The following is a 21,624-nucleotide window of genomic DNA, read 5'->3' as shown; positions in this document are numbered from 1 at the left end:
TCAATGGCTTCTTTCCACTTTAGCCAATCTTTACTTTGAGTGCACTCTAATATAGACGTGGGTTCATGATCCTCATTTATCTCAAGTGCTACCTTGTATGCAAATATTTCATCGATGTCGACATCTTTACGGTTCCATTTAATTCCAGACATGATATAATTTATTGAGATCTCATTATTATCAATACCTTCAGGTCCTTGAGGTTCAGCGTCCCAAACCTCATTTGGTACCTTAGGACTTGCCGCGGCCATGTTTGTATTTTCTTTAATTCCCTTAACCTCGGTCTGTTTTGCACCTTTAGACTTCCGAGGGTTCTTATCCTTGGAACCTAATGGTCTACCTCGTTTTAAATGTGGTTTAGACTTTGTAGCAACTTGATTATTGTGTTCCTTCTGAACATCAATACGTACTGGNTCTTCCTTGAGTTGTGCGATGCAGGCTGTATTGTCCTCATAGATTACGGTTGGCTCCTTGTCCGCGACCATACTGCAATCCGCCCTGATGTGTTGAGTCATCAACCTTAACCACACACTCTCTCGTCTGGCTTCATGAATTGCTAGGATTTCCGCATGGTTGGACGAAGTGGCAACAATGCTCTGCTTCATGGAACGCCACGAGATCGTCGTACCATCGTGTGTGAATACGTACCCGGGTTGAGACCTAGAGTTGTGCGGATCCGATAAGTAACCTGCATCAGCAAAANCACATAGGGAATTCGGATTCTGTAAATTGACAGTCTGCATATCTGGCCTTAAATAAATCTCCTGTGGTTGGCTCAAGATACTTTATAATGGTGGGAGNCCTCTGTTATAGTTAGTATAAAATAAACCAAAGTCTTTCGTTCCTTGTAGGTAACACATAACATGTTTAACACCGTTCCAGTGTCTTATAGTCGGACAAGAACTAAATCTTTCTAGGAGGTTCATGGCAAAACATATGTCCGGTCTAGTGTGGCTAGCCAAAAACATTAACGCTCATATAGCACTGAGGTATGGCATTTCAGGTCCGAGAACTTCTTCATCGGCCTTCTTTGGACCAAATGGATCTTTATCCAAGTCTAAGCTTCTAACAACCATTGGGCTGGTCAATGGGTGAGCTTGGTCCATATTAAACCTCTTGAGTACCTATTCTGTATATGCCTTTTGATGCACAAGGATTCCATTACCAATGTACTCAAGTTGTAATTCCAAACAGAATTTTGTCTTGCCTAGGTCTTTCATCTCAAATTCTTCCTTTAGATATTCGACTGTTTGGGCAATTTCCCCAGAGGTCCCAAGGATGTTTAAATCATCCACATAAACTGCTATAATTACAAATCCTTTGTTTGCAAACTTCTTTATAAATATACATGGACTGATTGGGTCATTCTTATAGCCTTCTTCAGCTAAATATTCACTTAACCGGTTATACCATATTCGACCACTCTGTTTCAGTCCATAAAGGGATTTATAATGCAGTACTGTTCTCGAGAATCATTCTTATCTTTGAGCTCAAAACCCTCTGGTAATCTCATATATATTTCATTATCCAGTGGACCATATAAATATGTGGTTACAACATCCATTAACCGCAAATCCAGTTTTTCTCTAATAGCCAGACTTATTAAGTACCGAAATGTTGTTGCATCTATCACATGGGAGTATGTCTCCTCATAGTCTATTGCTGGTCTTTGAGAGAATCCTTGTGCTACAAGCCGTGTTTTGTATCTCACGATGTCATTCTTCTCATTTCTCTTTCTTACAAAGACCCACTTATGTCCAACTGGTTTAATTTCAGGTGTTATCCTTAAGATCAGACCAAACACACTTCTCTTCTTTAAAGAGTTTAACTCCACATCAATGGCTTCTTTCCACTTTAGCCAATCTTTACTTTGAGTGCACTCTAATATAGACGTGGGTTCATGATCCTCATTTATCTCAAGTGCTACCTTGTATGCAAATATTTCATCGATGTCGACATCTTTACGGTTCCATTTAATTCCAGACATGATATAATTTATTGAGATCTCATTATTATCAATACCTTCAGGTCCTTGAGGTTCAGCGTCCCAAACCTCATTTGGTACCTTAGGACTTGCCGCGGCCATGTTTGTATTTTCTTTAATTCCCTTAACCTCGGTCTGTTTTGCACCTTTAGACTTCCGAGGGTTCTTATCCTTGGAACCTAATGGTCTACCTCGTTTTAAATGTGGTTTAGACTTTGTAGCAACTTGATTATTGTGTTCCTTCTGAACATCAATACGTACTGGTGCATTACAAGCTGGTACGTACGATTTTGTTACTCTTTTTGGGTCAGCAAAGGAATCTGGCAATTGTATAGCTAGCTTTTGCAAATGTATAATTTTCTGGACCTCTGCATCACATGCTAGAGTCCGAGGATCTTGCCAATTCAAGGATGTTTGATTCCATGTTATTTCTTTAACCAGCTTGCTAGTCTCTCCACCCCACATAGGGAATTCGGATTCTGTAAATTGACAGTCTGCATATCTGGCCTTAAATAAATCTCCTGTGGTTGGCTCAAGATACTTTATAATGGTGGGAGACTCATATCCAACATATATTCCCATCCTCCTTTGAGGTCCCATCTTAGTTCTCTGTGGTGGAGCAATAGGTACATAAACGGCACAACCAAATGTTTTGAGATGGGATATGTCTGGCTCATGACCCGTTAATAATTGGGATGGTGAATATTTGTGTTCACTAGATGGCCTGATGCGTATAAGTTCTGCTGCATGTAAAACTGCGTGTCCCCAAGCCGACACAGGAAGCTTCGATCTCATTAGCAATGGTCGAGCAATTAATTGTATTCGTTTAATGAAGGATTCAGCTAATCCGTTTTGTGTATGGACATGTGCCACAGGATGTTCCACACTCACCCCCATGGACATACAGTAATCATTAAACGCTTGGGATGTAAATTCACCAGCATTGTCTAGACGTATAGTCTTAAGTGGAAAATCTGGAAAATGTGCTCTTAGTCTTATAATTTGAGCTAACATCCTAGCAAATGCTAGGTTCCTTGTGGATAACAAGCAAACGTGTGACCATCTGGTTGATGCATCGATCATAACCATAAAATATCTAAACGTCCCACAAGGTGGGTGTATTGGTCCACATATATCACCTTGTATCCTTTCCAGAAAGTTTAAAGTCTCTTTATGGACTTTGGCTGGTGATGGCCGTATAATAAGTTTCCCTTGTGCACATGCTACACACGTGAGATTTTTAGGGATAACTTTTCTCTCTTTAAGGTTGTGCCCATTTGAACTATTAATCAGTTTACGCATCATGTTCGTACCCGGATGGCCAAGCCGGTCATGCCATAGAGTGAACTGTTCATTGAACATTTTGTGCTTTGCCAAGTTAGCTTCTATCATGTTAATCTTAGCATGGTATAAACCAGTGGCTAGTGCAGGTATAGTCTCTAGGACCTTCTTATGTCCATTTACAATTTCGGTAATGTATAGAAATTCTTTGCTACCTTCACCCTTTGTTTCAATATGATAACCATTCAACCGAATGTCTTTAAAGCTCAATAAGCTTCTCTTAGAGCTGGGTGAGTACAGGGCATGACTTAGTTCAATATGTGTGCCATTAGGTAATAATATATGAGCTTGGCCTTAGCCTTCTATTAAGCTTGCTATACCCGCAATTGTACTAACATTGGCATTTTTCATTATGAGGTCTATGAAATATCTTTTATCCTTCAATATTGTGTGGCTGGATCCACTGTCCACCACTAGTACATTCATATCCTCAGCCATTTCTATAATGACAATAATTTTGTTTTAAACTTTAATAAAACAAGCAAATAAATATTGAAATAAAATCATTGAATTTAAACCAAAANTACAGTAATCATTAAACGCTTGGGATGTAAATTCACCAGCATTGTCTAGACGTATAGTCTTAAGTGGAAAATCTGGAAAATGTGCTCTTAGTCTTATAATTTGAGCTAACATCCTAGCAAATGCTAGGTTCCTTGTGGATAACAAGCAAACGTGTGACCATCTGGTTGATGCATCGATCATAACCATAAAATATCTAAACGTCCCACAAGGTGGGTGTATAGGTCCACATATATCACCTTGTATTCTTTCCAAAAAGTTTAAAGTCTCTTTATGGACTTTGGCTGGTGATGGCCGTATAATAAGTTTCCCGTGTGCACATGCTACACACGTGAGATTTTTAGGGATAACTTTTCTTTCCTTAAGGGTGTGCTCATTTGAACTGTTAATTAGTTTACGCATCATGTTCGTTTCCGGATGGTCACGCCGGTCATGCCATAGAGTGAACTGTTCTTTGAACATTTTGTGCTTTGCCAAGTNATTCCGGGTTCTTCTTCAAGACTTCTTGATATGCATCAATAAGATGCCTAGGTGTTCTGCAATTCTTGGCCCAATGATTGGACATACCACATCGGTGACAAACAGATTTAGCCTTGTTTTGTGGTTNCGACCTTCTTAGGTCCATTTACAATTTTGGTAATGTATAGAAATTCTTTGCTACCTTCACCCTTTGTTTCAATATGATAACCATTCAACCGAATGTCTTTAAAGCTCAATAAGCTTCTCTTAGAGCTGGGTGAGTACAGGGCATGACTTNGCGGCTGGCCTGGAACTGTCCACGACCACCACGTCCTCTACCACCACGGCCACAGCCATAGTGTCTTTCTCTGTGGACATAGTTGGTCTCTTTGGGTTCCTTAGGCTCATTCGGATTTTGCTTTACCACATCCACCTTGTGTGCTTCTGGTAATGGGGTTGTACCAGGAGGTCTCATAGCACTGTTCATCAACAACAATTCATTGTTCTGCTAAGCTAGCAGTAGACACGAGATTAGGTCCCCATAGGTTTCAAAACCCTTTTCTCGGTATTGTTGTTGAAGCAACATGTTGTTAGGGCTAAAAGTAGACAATGTCTTTTCTAGTAGCTCTTTCTCAGTGACCTTAGTACCACACAACCTAAGGAGTGAGACAATCCTAAAAAGCTCTGAGTTATACTCATCACGGATTTGTAATCCTGGATCCTTAGGTTTTTCCAATCGAATTGAGCCTTTGGTAGGAGCACCGTCTTTTGGTGTCTGTATCTGCGTTTAAGCTCTGTCCAAAGGTCAAAAGGATCTTCTATGATGAGATACTGGTTCTTAAGACTCTCAGCAAGGTGATGGCGCATATGCATAATGACCTTGTACTTTTGTTTGTCAGATGGTTCAAAACCGTCCTCAATGCACTCAAATAAGTCCTTTGACTTTAGCATGATCTTAGTGTCCAATGCACATTGCAGGTAGTTGTCTCCGGAAGCATTCAAAGCAGCAGAGTCCAGGTTGTTCAACCTTGCCATCTGCATAAAACAGAAATAGACAACCGATCATTAGCATGCGGTATTTGAGACCAAACCATGCAATCAATTAATAGGTCATGCGGTATTTAAGACCGAACCATGCCTTAGGCCATGCGGTATTTAAGACCGAACCATGCCTTGCCTTATATATATATTTTCGGTTTAGTATGCATGGAAAACAAACAAAACTAGGTTGAAAAACTAGCATGCAATAATTTCCTTTTCTTAGATGTTTTTAGAAATTTCCTTTTTCTTAAAATTGGATAATGATAAATTTTAGGAAATATTTCTTAAACTTTTAAGTTGATAATTATAATTGTTTAGAAATTATCCAAGTTTATTTTATGCATAATAATTTTGAATTTTCTTAAACCTTTTTGGGTCTAGGGTTTGAATTTCTCAAACACCTTAATCGATTTAATTCTTAGAATTATTAGATTAAATTTTCTTTTAACTTAGCAAAATTTCCTACTCCTAATAGGAACTAGGTTCGAATTTTAGCAACCCTAAAACAAGTCTACCAAATTCGATTTTAGGGTTCATGCATCAATAAACAATTTATGTAATAACCGATTCTATGATATTTTGTACATGATCCGATTTTATACTTATGATGCATGCAATAAACAAACAAGCAACAAACAAGCCATGACAAACAAATCCGATTTTAGGGTCATAGAAATCATAGCTTTTAACCTTTTATTAGTTTGTGTAGTTGCAGGATTTTAAGGTTCAATAGTTTTAGATTCAAGCTCGATTATATGGTACCATAAGTTTCGATATTACCTTAACACCAATAGGGGTCTGACCGGTTTTGATCTAGGAGCTAAAGACCTCAGATATCTCTCACGAACCTCGAACTGAACTCCAACAAGAACTTTGATCACGAACCTTGCTTGCCCTTGAACACGAACTGATTGCCGAACAGGAGCTTCCACGAACAAGGATTGAATCACGAACAGATCACAAATCCGAACGGTCGCTAAGTCTTCAAACGAACAAGGGAAGAAAGAGGCGGCGGTTTTAGGGTTTGGTGAAAAGAGAAGTATGAATGGCGGCGGTTAGGATTTTAGGGTTTTACTCAGCTGGATCTTAGAAACGTTCGTGTTGATAACGTGTTGTAAACTAGAGAATCAAAAGGAGGAATTCTCTTGTTTTTATTATTGATAATCGAATGAGGTTACATATATATAGTAAAGTACAAGGGCTAAAGCCTATAACCGACTAGAAAAAAGAATAGGCCGATGGGCCTATGACCGATGAGCCGTAAAGCACTAAACGTACATAAACCATATATAGCCGGTTATGGAGTCCACCATCCAGTGCTTTACAACAGTAGTTGTGTTTTGTGACTTTGTTCTCTCGGTTTTAGGATCAGCAATCACATATTCACACGACACTTATTCACGCTAATTCCTACTACTTCTATAACATACCCACGTGCTATTTATTCTTTTTTAATCGATTTTGTTATCATGACATCTGGATAGGTTTATTAAAAAGGTAGACTCTAATGTTTCTCAGCCAACTGAAAGTGTGAATGATAAACATGATCATGCTTCTACACAAACCCAATTGAGTAGTGAGCATGACAATGTTCTAATTAATGGTCCTAATTCTTTGTATAAAACAATGATAGTCCTAGTCCAGTTCCAAATGCATCATTGATTGATATTTATGATCCTAGATATTGGGAAAACTTTGACAATAAAATGAGAGATATGCTAGTAGGAAAAGGGACCTAAAATAGAACTGAATATGGTGTTTCCACTTGATATTTTTCATATGAGTATTATTCTAGAAAGCAGTTGAGTAATGGAGAGACTTGCGATAGAAATTGGTTATTTTATTCTACTCATGTGAACAAAGTATATTGTTTTTGTTGCAAATTGTTTAAATCTCGTGGTTACTCTAGTGTGTTTGTTAGCAAATGATGGATATAATGATTGAAAGCATCTTAGTGAGAGGATTAAACAACATGAGACAAGTGTAGAGCATATGTCTAACATGAGAACTTGGAATGAGATGAACATTAGATTAGGCAAAAATCAAACTATTGATAAAGAAATGCAAAAAGAAATTGCAAAAGAAAAAAAAAACGTTGGAGGTTTGTTTTAGTTAGAATTATTGCTGTTATAAAGTGTCTTGCTAAACAAAACTTAGCTTTTCGTGGATCAAATGAAAAACTATACCAAGATAGTAATGGTAACTTTTTAGGGATGATTGAATCAATTGCTGAATTTGATTTGATAATGCAACAACATATTAGGCGTATTCATAGTCAAGAAATACATCATCACTATCTTGGTCATAACATCCAAAATGATTTGATTTCTGTTTCAATGTCTCAAAAAAGATTGAACGGTTTAGCCATTTTATGCATTGAGAAAAACATGTTAGAAGGCATGGATTTTTTGATACTATTATTCATGATTCTGCATCGGCTAAAGTTCTTAGGAGAAACCGTTTTATATGATCATTTTCTCTATTTATTTGGGAATAACTATTGAGTTTTATCTTTCAGATTCAAACAAGTTTGTATTGGCGAGGAGTGCAGCGTTTTATATATATGATGCAAACTTGGAGAAGCTCAAGACAGGCTCAAGACATGAGAAAGTTGAAAGTTTTTCTATATCTATTACTCTATTAGCATGTGTTTAGGGGACCGTTTATGTAACTCGCCCAAGGGGTTCTGAAATGTTTGAGCCGGGGGCTGGGCAAAAACAAAAAACCAAATTTTAAGTAAAATTGAGAAAATTGGAAATCTTTGGTACCTTGATTTCTGGTCAGACCCAGCTCGAACCAGTCCAGTCAAGGTGGACTCGCAAATGCTTCCTCTGGAACTGTATAATGTCAGGTGGTAAATCAAAATAAACAAGATAGTTGTCATCCTCCCCTTTCTTAACGACGACACCAGTCCACCACCCGTCTTTGTGGTCAGCATCCACAACCGTCCCTTCCTCCAAAACGACCCCTTTGTCTTGATTCTCCTCCGGAGGAGGGATAGGTCGGATGAACCTCTGTTCCACGTGCTCGATTAGAGGAGTCGAATGGTCCGATTCAACCAGAGTTAGGTACCTAACTCGAAGTTTCTTCTTTCCTGAAATCCTTGGGCTATCCTCTAGAATAGCTTGGAACCACGCACCTTCAAAGCCTTCCTCTTCGGAAGAGACTTCAACTTCACAATTCTTCATGATCATCTGCTCCATCTCCGAAAAAGAAAAAATGTGGTTACTTTTACAGAAGAACAAACAAAACCCAGATCCCAATTGAGCAAAGAGAGAAGCACTGTAAAAACCCTAGAAAAAAAAAATTGTTGTGGGAAACAGAGACGGAAATAAAAGGAAACATATATTAATCCCATTCTTTTTCATTTCTCTGTTTTTTGGCGCGAGCATCGCAAAACTCTGTTGTACAAGACTACGTTGTTGAACTGGTAGAGAGAATCCTCAATAACTACGAAACTAGATTTTAACCGCAATTAATTAAAAAATAATATTTTTTTTTTATTATATTTAGTTTGTTTGGATTTTTAATTATTAGAACAATAACAAGGGAATTAATTATTAGAACATGTAATTTATAAGCTACTGTCTCATTAACATTAAGTCACAATATTATATTACCAATGATTTAATTGTATTACAAAATTTTAGTGTAATTACCTGATTTAATATTTTTCATATTCTAATATTAGTAGTATGTGCCAAATAATTAAATAAGGATTTAACCCGTGTGTTTCAAGACCGAATTAATAATATTTTATATTTCTACTCATGTTAATTCAAACCATCATGTATATATAGATATTCAGTTTCTAAATGAAATATATACTGAATTAAATGTTTGTCCTCTTGCTAAATTTAAATATTTGTGAATATTGGTTTTCTAATCATTCTAAAATTGGATTTTCGGTTTAGGAAATTTATTAATGTTAATATAATTATGGAGATTGTAACCTTTTTTTTTACAAATCTGTTGTATATCATTTAAATTTGAGAGATTCTAGCATCCGTAAAAATAATTTTCGAGATTTAATGGGTTAAAACTTTAATGGGTAGAGTTGTTTTTGGAAAAATCATAATGTATAGATGTTGTTAAGATTTTTTGGCAATAAATGTAACAAATATTAGTCAATTTGAAAAAGTTTTGTATTTAAGTTTCTCTGCAATGTTATTTATAGAATTATTTTAGGAGTTAATGCTGTAAAAAAAAAAATTAAATAAGTAAAACCAAAAGACGTAAAAATATACTTCAAAAATAAAAATAATAATATAGACTAGAAATATTTGGATAAGATTACCTTATTGGGCCTCAAGGCCTCGTGTTGTAATTGTCGAATTCACAAAATATAGTATCACATATGTACTACATTAAATGCCACAACAGAGGCTTGAATGAAATTAGCTTTAGCCTTTTTATGTTTGTTTCTAGTCTCTACATATGATTTGTACTGTACGACTGTACGAGTAAGACCACCCACATGAGTCTCTTTGACTCCAAAAAAAACACCTTTTGATTAAGATCATTGAATCATATCCTTTTAAGCTTTTGTACCTGATGAGTAATGACCATTTGACGAGATAAGTTTGGTGATTCTTTGATTTAATTTGTGGTGTGTTTAGCATATGTGATATGCCAAACTATAAAAATGTTGAAGCCTAGATAGATGCCTGGATTCGGTATCATAAGTCATATCGTTTCGACTTTTTCGGGAAAACTGCTCTTTGAGAAATCAAAAAAAGCACGAATACGAATGCTCCGATGGCTCCATTGCTGGGGCATTCTATCAAGTTAGAGCTGGGGCTTTCTATCAAGTTTTCCTGATCTGACATGTATTTTGATTGTTTTAGTAGTATTTGATTTTAATAACACGCTTTTTATATGGATACAGATAACTTTTTCAACTAAAATAGAGACTAAAGAGAAAAATTAACACCTTTATTCATTTCATCAAAAAGGGAGTTCATACTTAACAGATCCGAAGCCCGAGTCACATAATAATGGGCCGAGCCCATATTCTAATCTGCACGAGACTTTTAACAAACAAATCTCTGTTTCTCTCTCTCTCACTCGGATGCTCGATTGTTCAATCTGAAAGAAAGAAGAAGCTCAAGGTAAAGTTCTCGTCTTCGTAAATTTTCTTAGCTTCTCAATCTGTTTTCATGGTTTATGGTCTCAATTGATAGAGTCCCCTTTGTGTTTTCTCCGATGGCAAAGATGGGTTTTGCTATTTAGTTGGTCAAATTCTCTGTTTTTTTTTTTTTGTTTTTAGCCTAGAAATTTAAAACTGGGGTTTGTGTTATTTGAGCTACATCTTCAGCCTAGGATCATTGTTTTCCCATTTGAGGTATCATCATGTGTTTGGACGCACTGATTCTATTTTGGGTTCCTCGTGTTTCGGTTGTCAAAATGTTAAAGTACGCTTTTTTAAAAATCTGTAATCTTGTTTGTGTTTTGATCATTTAGATGGATCTATGCTTACTAAGTGTTTGATTAAATGACGCTTTTACAAACATGTTTACCAATTCTATATCTGCTTATTCCAAGTCACTTGTATTACTTGTCTTTAAATCTACATTGGAATTTCTACTGGAGTTGTTTCAGGGTTTAGGGGGTTTAGGGTTTCATTTCCAGGGTTTACAAGTTGTGTGAGATGTTAAAACCCCTGAAAATCTGATGATGGTGGTAAGCTTAATCTTAGGTTGTTTCTTACAGTTTTAAGTAAATGGGGAAGGGTGACGCAAAAGCTGGTGGGAAGGGTAAAGGAAAGCAAGCAAGTGGCAGTGATGAAGCACCCTCCAAGGGTAAAGGCAAAGCAGGAAAAGCCGCTGATGGTCTCGGGACATGCACTTATGTTAAAGGTTTGTTCCTTTTCTATTCATTTCTGTGCCTACTTGAGCGCTTGTGGTTCCACATCATCGAAAGTTTTGTCAAAACTGAGATGGGTTTATTATACAGCAAGACATGTTTTGTGCGAAAAGCAAGGCAAGATCAACGAGGCCTACAAAAAGTTGCAAGATGGTTGGTTGAGCAATGGAGACAAGGTTCCTCCTGCTGAATTTGCAAAGGTTAAAATCCTTCTCCTTCTTTCTTACTTTGTCTATGGGATAAAAAACATCAATCTAAGATAGTTCAGATAGTATTGTTATTCCATCTTTAGCTGTGACATCTGCTGAAAACCCATTTCAATACCTCATAGTTCATTGCTTTCTCGAGACCTATAAGTTTTAGTTTCCGTTAGCTATACTTATATAGATGTGTGTAATGAATGGTGGAGAGAATCTGAACACGATTTTTTGTGCATGGAACTATCTCAGATTGCAGCAGAGTACTCGGAGTGCCCATCAGGGAAAAAAGGAGGAGATCTTGGATGGTTCCCTCGTGGAAAGATGGCAGGTCCATTCCAAGATGTCGCCTTTAACACACCTGTTGGAGTCACCAGTGCACCCTTTAAATCAACGTATGCCCACATCCTATCTCTTCTTTCTTCAGTCTGAATTTTGCTTATATATTAGTGTATGATGAATATGAGTGTACGGCAATTGCATTGCAGGCACGGATATCACATTATCTTATCAGAGGGAAGGAAGAACTGACAGAACTCTTCTCTGCTACTCTTATGGAAGTTGCTACTGTAACTTTAAAAAACACAGCCTTTGTTGTTTTGGCCCTAAATGGTTTTACAAATTGTTAAAAAAAGTCTTATCAGTTGAATAATGAATTGTTCCAAAGGCTATAATATATGTCGGTGTTGATTTCTGAATAAGTCATATCTCATCTCTGATATTCATATTATTAGCTCGTCGTTAGATACTTTGGCTTTGGGAAAGTCAGAGTTTGCCATTTTGGTTTATAAGCTTCTGAGCGTAGACGAGGCTTACAGAGGTTTGCTAACATCGCAAGAAATCGTTTCTAAATAAACAATGGTCATACATGTGAACACAAGTGTGTAAACGGATAGCGTAAATGCATATGAAAAAGAACAGAGGAAAGAGACGAGTGTAGTGTGCGTTGTTGACTTGTTACTTGGTAGTGTGAATCTAGCAAACGCATATAACCTATGATTGATATGATAATTGCCCAAACCCCCAATCCTCCATCCACTTTTTATTAAAGAAACAATAAATATTATTTGTTGTCGCGTAACCAAATTTCACGAGCTTATAGTTCCCACTTCCCACTTCCCACTTGTGTGGCTTCTTCTTCTTCCTTGATTAGTCCGATGAAATCATGCTTATATCATAAGTATTAGACTACAACCTTATTCATTCCAGAAGAAAATTTATTTGTGAGGAATATATTGAATAAAAAAGGATTTGGTTTAGAGAATAAAATCCGAATGGGATGCCTATAAATACTTTTGGACAAAGCAAATGGGAACACAAGACTTTATATATAACCGCAATCCACAAACAGTGAGGATGAATACAAAATTAAAATTTATTAAAATGTAATATTGTGAAAATATACAAAAACAATCATGTGTATGATGTATTCTTATAATTTTTACGTACAAAACAACTATACCTAAGAACATTCAAAATTGTAGATTAAAGTTGCTAAAGTTCGAGTTTATCACAAAAACTTTCAGAAGTCTATTTGGGTTATCTAATAACAAAAGCAACAGATCCCTCTTGGAAGAAAGCAAATTAAAATGTAAAAATTGTAAAGAAAAACGAGAACACGGCGAAAATTACTAACGTGTTTTAATTAAACAAAAACACCAAGAGATATACTTGTCATTGTAGAGATAATTTTTTTGTTTTTTATTATTTGTCGTTTTATATTTAAATGCAGTTTTATGTATTAAATTTTCAATTTTACCCCTAACTTTTAGATTATTAATTATTTATATCAAATGAAATTATGTATTAATGAGGGGTAAACTAGAAAAATTTAATTATTTTCTTAATTTGTATGAAATTGTATAGAATGACAAATAATATAAATAATTAATAACTGTGCAACATTCCCCATATGTACATCTATCTACATTGTGTATCAAACCAAAACAAAACAACAAATAATTGTGTAACAGCAATAATAACTCGATACGTGGCATACGTCTCAAGCATGGAAACCTAAAAATAAGCAACTAAGCGTTTCAATGACAATGGGAGACACGAGCCACAATAATTCCCACTAATGAACTTCTATATTTTATTAACTAAATTAATCAAATTAATCTCCAACTTAACCACGTACGTACGCACACATGTATAACCAACAAAGATTGTAGTATAACACATGACTTTAGATTTGGAAGAGGAAATTTTTTTGTAGGTAAAAAAATTGAAATGTTTTTCTCTTAAAAGGAGATGTTTTTGTTCTTTTACGTTTCAGATCTACGAATTAGAGAGCAACAACTACGGTGTACAAGGAAATATTGTTGAGTTATTCTTACCAATAGACAGACAACATCTAGATGGTGATTTACTTTACTATTAGGTTAAGAAACATAATGAACATATTTAGCCATAAGTCTTTGAAAATGATATATTTAGCCACAAGTCTTTACATGATATTATGCTTAGTCAGTCAAGTCAACACCTATCTTTACTCTTTAATGTTTTAATAAAATAATACATGTCCTTAAAGTTGACCCAAAAAAATTAGATATCCTACCAAGCAAGATCTTAACAAAATAAATAATAATAAACTATAAAAAATAAAAATTTCAATTGGATTACTTTGATATACTCTACACGTATTAAAATTTTGAATCTTTAAATAAATAAAAATATTTTAAGGGATTAAATTTATAAAATATTTCAAATTTGCTAGTTTTGTTGCTTTAAGTTGGTTGATAAAATAACATATATATTTAAGGAATAATCATTTATTTTTTGAATAATTGTTTTAGGGAATAATCATTTATTTTTTGAATAATTGTTACAACTGTTTTAGGGAAGTTTAGGATTTTTGTTCTTGATATGGTTCTTAAAGTGATAATTTCGTTTTTTTTTAAAATAAATGAAGGAAAACAGAAAGTAATTGTAGAAATATTTTAGGAAATTTCTGTTTTAGCTATTGGTTAATTTTCCAAATTTGTAGGATTTAATGTTGTAATACTTTTCAAATAAGTAAAACTAAAAGGGTAAAACACAAAATGTACTTCAAAATGTAAATATAGATATATATAGTATATATAATTTTTTTGTTCCCAATTAAGAATAGTCTCTACCTTAGGGTGGGGTTATTGGTTCTATGATTTTGATAGATTTGGAAATCCAAACAAAAATCATGTGTTATTCAATCATTGGTTTTAAAATATTTATCAAAATTATTTGTTATTGGTTATATGATTTACAAATACGTGTTAAAATCTCATGTTATTCATTTAATGATTTTTTTTTTGGATTTCAAAATCCACATTATGTTTTAAATTGATTTGAAAGTGTAAAATAGAAGGATTCAAATCCAAGGATAAAACATGTTATTTCAAATCCATATGTTATTATTTCCATTATTTACAATTCTATATGGATTTAGTTTGAAATCTTCTATGTATTAAGTTGAGTTATTCTTAGCAATAGAAATAGTGATATGGTTTTAGTTAATATGTGTTTTAATATATATATATATATATTAGATATCCTATAATATGTGGAAGATTTTTAATTCATAACAAAGCAAAATAATTAGAAAATAAAATTGATTTTAATTTAAAAACTTAGCTTTTGCACAAAAAGGATAAGAAAATTAAAAAAATTAGCAAAAAATCAATGTGATATAGGTACCTATTTAAAATTTGACAAGATTTAATGCTTATAGGGAGACTGATCTAATTTTGATTCAATGGAAACAATTTACATCAATATGATCCATCTCACTTACTTGATTGATAGTGTATGTAATTCAATTTACTTCTAGAAATGTTTTTTTTCTTCCTAATTGTTTTCCTGGTAACGGTGGTTATCAATCAAATTATAATTTGTTTAGTTTTTTTTTTTAATTAAAAGAAAGAAAAAAACTGTATGTTCACATTTTTTTTTGGCTAGGATCCGAAGATTTTCATAACTCTTTCTTTCCCCTCTCCTATATATAGTAGTAGTCCTTACATAGCTTTATTTCTCACTTGCACTCCTCTTTTTCTTTGTTTTCTTCTCGTTGGTCTCTCTTACTTCTTTCTTATTTATCCAAAACAGTTTCCTTCCATCTCCACATACAAATATATATGTGTGACTGGCCGGAGAAGAAATCATATTGAAGGAAGAGATATGGCTCCAAGTAGATCCATCATGGTGATACCAAAGATGATGATGATGGTAATGATGATGTTGTTGATGATGCATAAGACATGCATCTGTGCGGACATTTCCAGAGGCAGTTTTCCAAAGGGCTTTGTCTTTGGAACTGCTTCTTCTGCTTTTCAGGTCCCCTCTCGTCTCTTCCCCTCTCTCCAATTTTTTTTTTTTTCCATTTATTTTATTTTAAAGTTATTTATCGTTTCCTTTTAAGTTTTAACGAAAACTGCAAAAATATATATATATATATATTCACCACTTAGGTCACATCAGAATATATAAGATCACATGTGATATGTTTTTTTTTTTCTCCCAATAGCAAAAACTTTTCTTTAAAAAACAAGAAAAAACAAAATCCCACATCTTCTCTTGTAGTTGGAGGAGAACCAATTAAGACTAATACTTTAATTTTATATAATGGAGTAATAAAATGCAGTAATCATATCTGAAAACGTATATTTTCTGTCAAAATTATACAGAAGCGTGTGTTGTGAATGTGTTTTTGTTTTCTTATAAGTTCTGGTCCATATAAATTTGATAAACAAACGAGTGCATGACGCGTAAACCAGGCCATGTTTATGTTCATCAATCACGGGTAGCCAATAGTTACTCCTCTTCTTGTGGTTTCGGTTTTTCCAAATTTTAGTTTTTTTTCCAAAAAGATATTTTTGCTTTTTTTTTCAAACAACGACCCATTCTTTTGCACATTTTTACAATCTTCTCTTTATTTTTCTTTCCAATTCCATTATCAAGTCAAGTTGAAATCAAAGTCTTCCGGTTCTCACCTAACCAAGCACACCCAATTAATGTTTCTGATACCTTTTTTTTTCCTGGCTGGAATTTGAGCTGAGTTGTTACTTGTTAAAATACCTAAATTGAATATGCAAATACTAGTGTTAGTATGAAGTCTAGATGAACGACCTATGTTATAGTAAAATTTAATGAAATCAATAATGGCTGCAGCACGAAGGAGCAGTGAAGGCAGATGGCAGAGGTCCTACGATATGGGACACATTCTCCCACACTTTTGGTAAAATCACCGATTTTAGCAATGCTGATGTTGCAGTTGATCAGTACCATCGTTACGAGGTTAATTAATATCCCCAACAAAATTAATTAACCAAATCATCAATCATTTTATACATTTCCAAATTTTTAATAAATGAGGTTTTGATTAATTGAAATTATGATGAGGGCAGGAAGATGTACAACTTATGAAGAACATGGGGATGGATGCTTACAGATTCTCCATTTCTTGGTCCCGCATCTTTCCAAGTATGTTTTCTCTAATCTTGTTGTGTTTTGTTTTATTTTGTTTTAGAATCTACTTTACAAAATTCAAATCGTGATAATAATACTATGTGTGTATGGTTTACAGATGGCGTGGGACAAATAAACGAAGCTGGAATCGATCACTACAACAAACTCATAGATGCTTTACTTGCTAAAGGTATTTATTTTTTATTTTCTTGTTGCATGATTTTAAGGGTCTTAAGTCTTATAATAATCTCAAATTCTACGGTAGTCATCTATTATATACGAATACCATGTTTTAAAAAAAATATTTAATTGTGGTTGGTCGAGTTGTAATAAACAAAATAATTGTAGGGATCGAGCCGTACGTGACTCTGTACCATTGGGACCTTCCTCAGGCACTCCATGATCGATACCTCGGTTGGCTAAACCCACAAATCATGTAATAATCCATACAAATTAAACATTCAATAGAACTATTACATAGCTAAAGAAACTAATTTCAGAAGGCAATATTTTTGTAGAAATGATTTTGCAGCGTATGCAGAGGTTTGTTTCCAGAGATTTGGAGATAGAGTGAAGCACTGGCTTACATTCAACGAACCACACACATTCGCGATACAAGGCTACGACGTTGGCCTACAAGCTCCAGGCCGTTGCACCATTCTTTTTAAGCTCACTTGTCGTTCAGGAAACTCATCCACTGAACCTTACATCGTCGGTCACAATGTTCTTCTCACTCACGCCACCGTATCCGATATCTACAGGAAAAAGTATAAGGTAAGTCAATACTATATTGGAAACAAACATGACGTTAATTAGATGTAGTTTTGATGTATATATAATATTATGATTAGGCAAAACAAGGAGGTTCCTTAGGGATAGCATTTGATGTAATGTGGTTCGAACCGGAGTCAAACAAGACAGAGGACATTGAAGCTGCGCAAAGAGCTCAAGACTTTCAACTTGGCTGGTAAATGACTTATTGTGTTCCATAATCTATATTAAGTGACAAGTTATATATCTAATATGATCTTGATTAGGTTTTTGGATCCGTTTATGTTTGGGGATTACCCGAGTTCGATGAGAAGCAGAGTCGGAAGCAGATTACCATTGTTTACGAAATCTCAGTCTGCTTTGGTGAAGGGTTCTCTAGATTTTGTAGGGATTAATCACTACACAACGTACTACGCAAGGAACAACGGCACTAATCTCATCGGCACTCTTCTACACGACGCCATTTCTGACTCTGGAACCGTCACTCTACGTAAATACTTATACTTGTCTCTCACGTAAACCCTAGTCATGAAAATCTGATATTAATTCATCTTCTTTTGCTCTAAAATTTCAGCGTTCAAGGGTTTAACCGCTATTGGAGATAGGGTAAGAAACGTTTCTGACTCGTTCTTAGTTATTCAAATTCCAAAATTTCTAAACTCTTGTAATATTTTTGTTGCTGTCGCGAACAGGCAAGTTCGATATGGTTGTACATAGTGCCCAGAGGGATGAGAAGCTTGATGAATTACATCAAACATAGATATGGAAATCCTCCAGTCTTTATCACTGAAAACGGTATAAACACACATCTTTTTAACCACACGTCTGTGAAACTCTCTAAACAAGAAAGAGAGTTTGTAAATGTAATCACGATGTTTGTTTGTGTAGGAATGGACGACTCAAACAATTTTCTAATCTCAAGAAAAGACGCTCTCAAAGATGCAAAAAGAATCAAATACCATCATGATTATCTCTCAAACTTACAAGCTTCGATAAAAGAAGATGGATGCAATGTGAAAGGGTACTTTGTATGGTCGCTATTGGACAATTGGGAATGGGCAGCGGGTTACAGCTCGAGGTTTGGTCTCTACTTCGTTGATTATAGAGACAACCTCAAGAGATATCCTAAGGACTCTGTTCAATGGTTCACTTCTTTCTTGAACTCCACTTCTTAGATTTCCATATATATATATATATATATATATATATATATATATATATCGCATAATGTATACAAAAAAATTATGATTTAGTTATGGATTTCCAGTTTAGAAAAAATATATTTTAAATCAAGACTTGTACTCTAGTGGCTTTTATATTTTTGTCGATACATTATCATACGGTTTTTGAATCGGCAAATTATATTGTCGACAAAAACAAGAAAAGCACAAAAACATCATTGGAAGTTATTTGTGATCCATCTATTCAAAAATACATGTCAAAAGCAAACGTTCATGATTATCATCTAAGTTGGTAAAAACAAAATTAATTAACCATCCGTGTATATCTTCAATACTATATGCAAATATAATACCGTATTTAATTATTGAAAACGAAGTTAATAAGTTGGTTTAACTCATCTTTATAATGATAATGATAATCCCACTCAAGCAAAATCCTTTTTTTTTTTTTTTGCCAATTTAGCTTAGTGTTACAATTATAAAAGCAAGAGATAAGTCTATAAGAGTGAATCTTAATCCCAAAAAAGGTTTAATTAAACGTCTTACTTATATTTTGTTAGTAAAATATGTTAAGTAAGGCATCTATAAATAATTGAACCCACACACACACAAAAAAAAATAGCGTGTGGGATATATCTTGAGAGCAATAAATAAAAAGGTAGAAATGTGCAAGTCAAGTGGGTGAGACAGAGCAGATACAGAGGTCAGAGAGAGAGCGTATTTATTTTACATCTTCTTCTGCTCATTCCTTCGTCTTCGCCGCTACAGTCTCTCTTTTTTTGCTTTCTCTCTCTCATCCTTCACCGCAACAACAAGCCCCAAATCTGTCAAGGAACAAGACCCGAGAGAAGGTAAAATTCTCAATTTTTATCTCTCCTTCGTAAATGTATCGTCTTTTTCGATCATCCTCTGTTCGAAAGATGAGATTTTTTTTTTTCCGTTTTTGTCGGTCGTTCTCTCAACACGCGTTTATATCAAAGATGGGTTTGTTTTTGTTTTGTTCTTAGATCATACAAACCAAATCCTTTATATATTTGTTGTGATTAGAAAGAACCAGATTGATCCCAAGTGCATTGCTTTATATTTTCCAAACGTTATCTGAAAGTATGTTTTTATAAAAAATATATCATAGATCTAAGCTTACAAGGTGTTTAATGCTGCATCCATGTTTTTATATAACTTTATTTTGATTGGTTAATCTACTGGAGTAATTACATTAGTATCTGTTGTTGCCATCATCGACTTGTAGCTGTTGGAGCAATTGTTACATTGTTGTTTCTATTAAAAGGTTTTGTCTTTGTGTAATTGACTAATTTCCACTCTCGTCGACTATATATCATGGCTTTGTATTGTCAGGATAAGTTTTTAAATTCCGAGATGGTGAAGATATGTTGCATTGGGGCTGGCTATGTGGGTGGTCCGACCATGGCAGTGATGGCTCTTAAGTGTCCTGAGATTGAAGTAGCTGTTGTGGATATCTCTGAACCAAGGATCAATGCTTGGAACAGTGATCGGCTTCCTATTTACGAGCCAGGCTTGGACGATGTGGTGAGACAATGCAGAGGGAAAAACCTGTTTTTTAGCACAGATGTGGAGAAACATGTCTTTGAGAGTGACATTGTGTTTGTCTCAGTCAACACGCCAACCAAAACACAAGGTCTTGGCGCTGGCAAAGCTGCTGATCTTACTTACTGGGAGAGTGCTGCTCGGATGATCGCTGATGTCTCCAAATCTAGCAAGATCGTTGTTGAGAAATCCACGGTTCCTGTGAGAACAGCAGAAGCTATCGAGAAGATACTGATACATAACAGCAAAGGCATTGAGTTTCAGATTCTCTCTAACCCGGAGTTTCTTGCGGAGGGTACTGCAATTAAGGATCTTTATAATCCTGACCGTGTGCTAATTGGTGGTAGGGATACTGCAGCGGGGCAAAAGGCTATTGAAGCTTTGAAAGCTGTTTATGCTCATTGGGTTCCAGTGGAACAGATCATTTGCACAAACCTCTGGTCTGCTGAGCTCTCTAAGCTTGCAGCAAATGCGTTCTTGGCTCAGAGGATATCATCTGTCAATGCCATGTCAGCTCTATGTGAGGCAACCGGTGCTGATGTCACACAAGTTGCGCATGCCGTGGGTACAGATTCTAGAATTGGTCCCAAGTTCTTGAATGCTAGTGTTGGTTTTGGTGGATCATGTTTCCAAAAGGACATCTTAAATCTTATCTATATCTGTGAGTGCAACGGCTTGCCTGAAGCAGCTAATTACTGGAAACAAGTCATAAAGGTGAACGACTATCAGAAAATCCGTTTTGCAAACCGGGTGGTTTCTTCAATGTTTAACACAGTCTCAGGCAAGAAAATCGCCATCCTCGGTTTTGCCTTCAAGAAAGACACTGGTGACACGAGAGAGACTCCAGCCATTGATGTTTGTAACAGATTAGTTGCTGACAAGGCCAAGCTGAGGATATACGACCCACAAGTCCTTGAAGAACAGATCAGAAAAGATCTTTCCATGGCTAGGTTTGACTGGGACCACGCGGTTCCTCTCCAGCAGATTAAAGCTGAAGGTATCTCAGAGCAAGTAGAAGTCGTCTCAGATGCTTACGAAGCAACAAAAGATGCGCACGGCCTTTGTGTCTTAACCGAGTGGGATGAGTTCAAATCATTGGACTTCAAGAAAATCTTTGACAATATGCAGAAACCTGCTTTTGTGTTCGATGGTAGAAACGTCGTTGATGCAGTGAAGCTGCGTGAGATCGGGTTTATCGTATACTCTATTGGTAAACCGCTTGATTCATGGCTCAAGGACATGCCTGCTGTGGCAT

General features: G+C 35.3%; 3 protein-coding genes across 4 annotated transcripts in view; all 3 read left to right on the top strand.

Moving 5' to 3' along the window:
• LOC104776629 (peptidyl-prolyl cis-trans isomerase NIMA-interacting 4-like) lies at positions 10,419-12,114 on the top strand. The gene is made up of 5 exons (XM_010500727.2): positions 10,419-10,458; positions 11,060-11,205; positions 11,303-11,412; positions 11,662-11,804; positions 11,898-12,114. The coding sequence occupies exons 2-5, from the start codon at positions 11,070-11,072 to the stop codon at positions 11,938-11,940; spliced, it is 432 nt and encodes a 143-aa protein (XP_010499029.1). The 5' UTR covers positions 10,419-10,458; positions 11,060-11,069; the 3' UTR covers positions 11,941-12,114.
• On the top strand, positions 15,395-18,841 carry LOC104776628 (beta-glucosidase 40). Its single transcript, XM_010500726.2, has 11 exons — positions 15,395-15,720; positions 16,555-16,680; positions 16,791-16,866; positions 16,970-17,041; positions 17,200-17,287; positions 17,370-17,625; positions 17,703-17,818; positions 17,889-18,112; positions 18,197-18,228; positions 18,315-18,417; positions 18,511-18,841. Exons 1-11 carry the CDS (start codon positions 15,565-15,567, stop codon positions 18,795-18,797), a joined length of 1,536 nt encoding a protein of 511 aa, XP_010499028.1. The 5' UTR covers positions 15,395-15,564; the 3' UTR covers positions 18,798-18,841.
• Positions 19,405-21,624, top strand: part of LOC104776627 (UDP-glucose 6-dehydrogenase 1) — a 3,234-nt gene continuing 1,014 nt past the window's right edge. Inside the window, exons 1-2 of one of the 2 annotated variants that reach the window (XM_010500725.2) lie at positions 19,405-19,654; positions 20,160-21,366. In XM_010500725.2, the coding sequence (XP_010499027.1) occupies positions 20,181-21,366 (1,186 nt within the window). In that variant the 5' untranslated portion in view covers positions 19,405-19,654; positions 20,160-20,180. Of the gene's footprint in view, positions 19,655-20,159; positions 21,609-21,624 lie in introns of both variants that reach the window. The other variant, XM_019243655.1, reaches the window with a different exon arrangement.

Source organism: Camelina sativa, chromosome 3, assembly GCF_000633955.1.
Source record: "Camelina sativa cultivar DH55 chromosome 3, Cs, whole genome shotgun sequence".
NCBI lineage: Eukaryota > Viridiplantae > Streptophyta > Magnoliopsida > Brassicales > Brassicaceae > Camelina > Camelina sativa.
The sequence above is the reverse complement of the archived record's forward strand: the minus strand, read 5'-3'. Positions and strand labels throughout refer to the sequence as shown.

Coding starts and splice junctions, on each gene's coding strand:
- LOC104776629 (XM_010500727.2), top strand. CDS start 11,070: ATGGGGAAGGGTGACGCAAAAGCTGGTGGGAAGGGTAAAGGAAAGCAA. Junction 11,206..11,302: donor GACATGCACTTATGTTAAAG/GTTTGTTCCTTT, acceptor TTTATTATACAG/CAAGACATGTTTTGTGCGAA. Junction 11,413..11,661: donor CTCCTGCTGAATTTGCAAAG/GTTAAAATCCTT, acceptor GAACTATCTCAG/ATTGCAGCAGAGTACTCGGA.
- LOC104776628 (XM_010500726.2), top strand. CDS start 15,565: ATGGCTCCAAGTAGATCCATCATGGTGATACCAAAGATGATGATGATG. Junction 15,721..16,554: donor CTGCTTCTTCTGCTTTTCAG/GTCCCCTCTCGT, acceptor TAATGGCTGCAG/CACGAAGGAGCAGTGAAGGC. Junction 17,042..17,199: donor AGATGCTTTACTTGCTAAAG/GTATTTATTTTT, acceptor AAATAATTGTAG/GGATCGAGCCGTACGTGACT.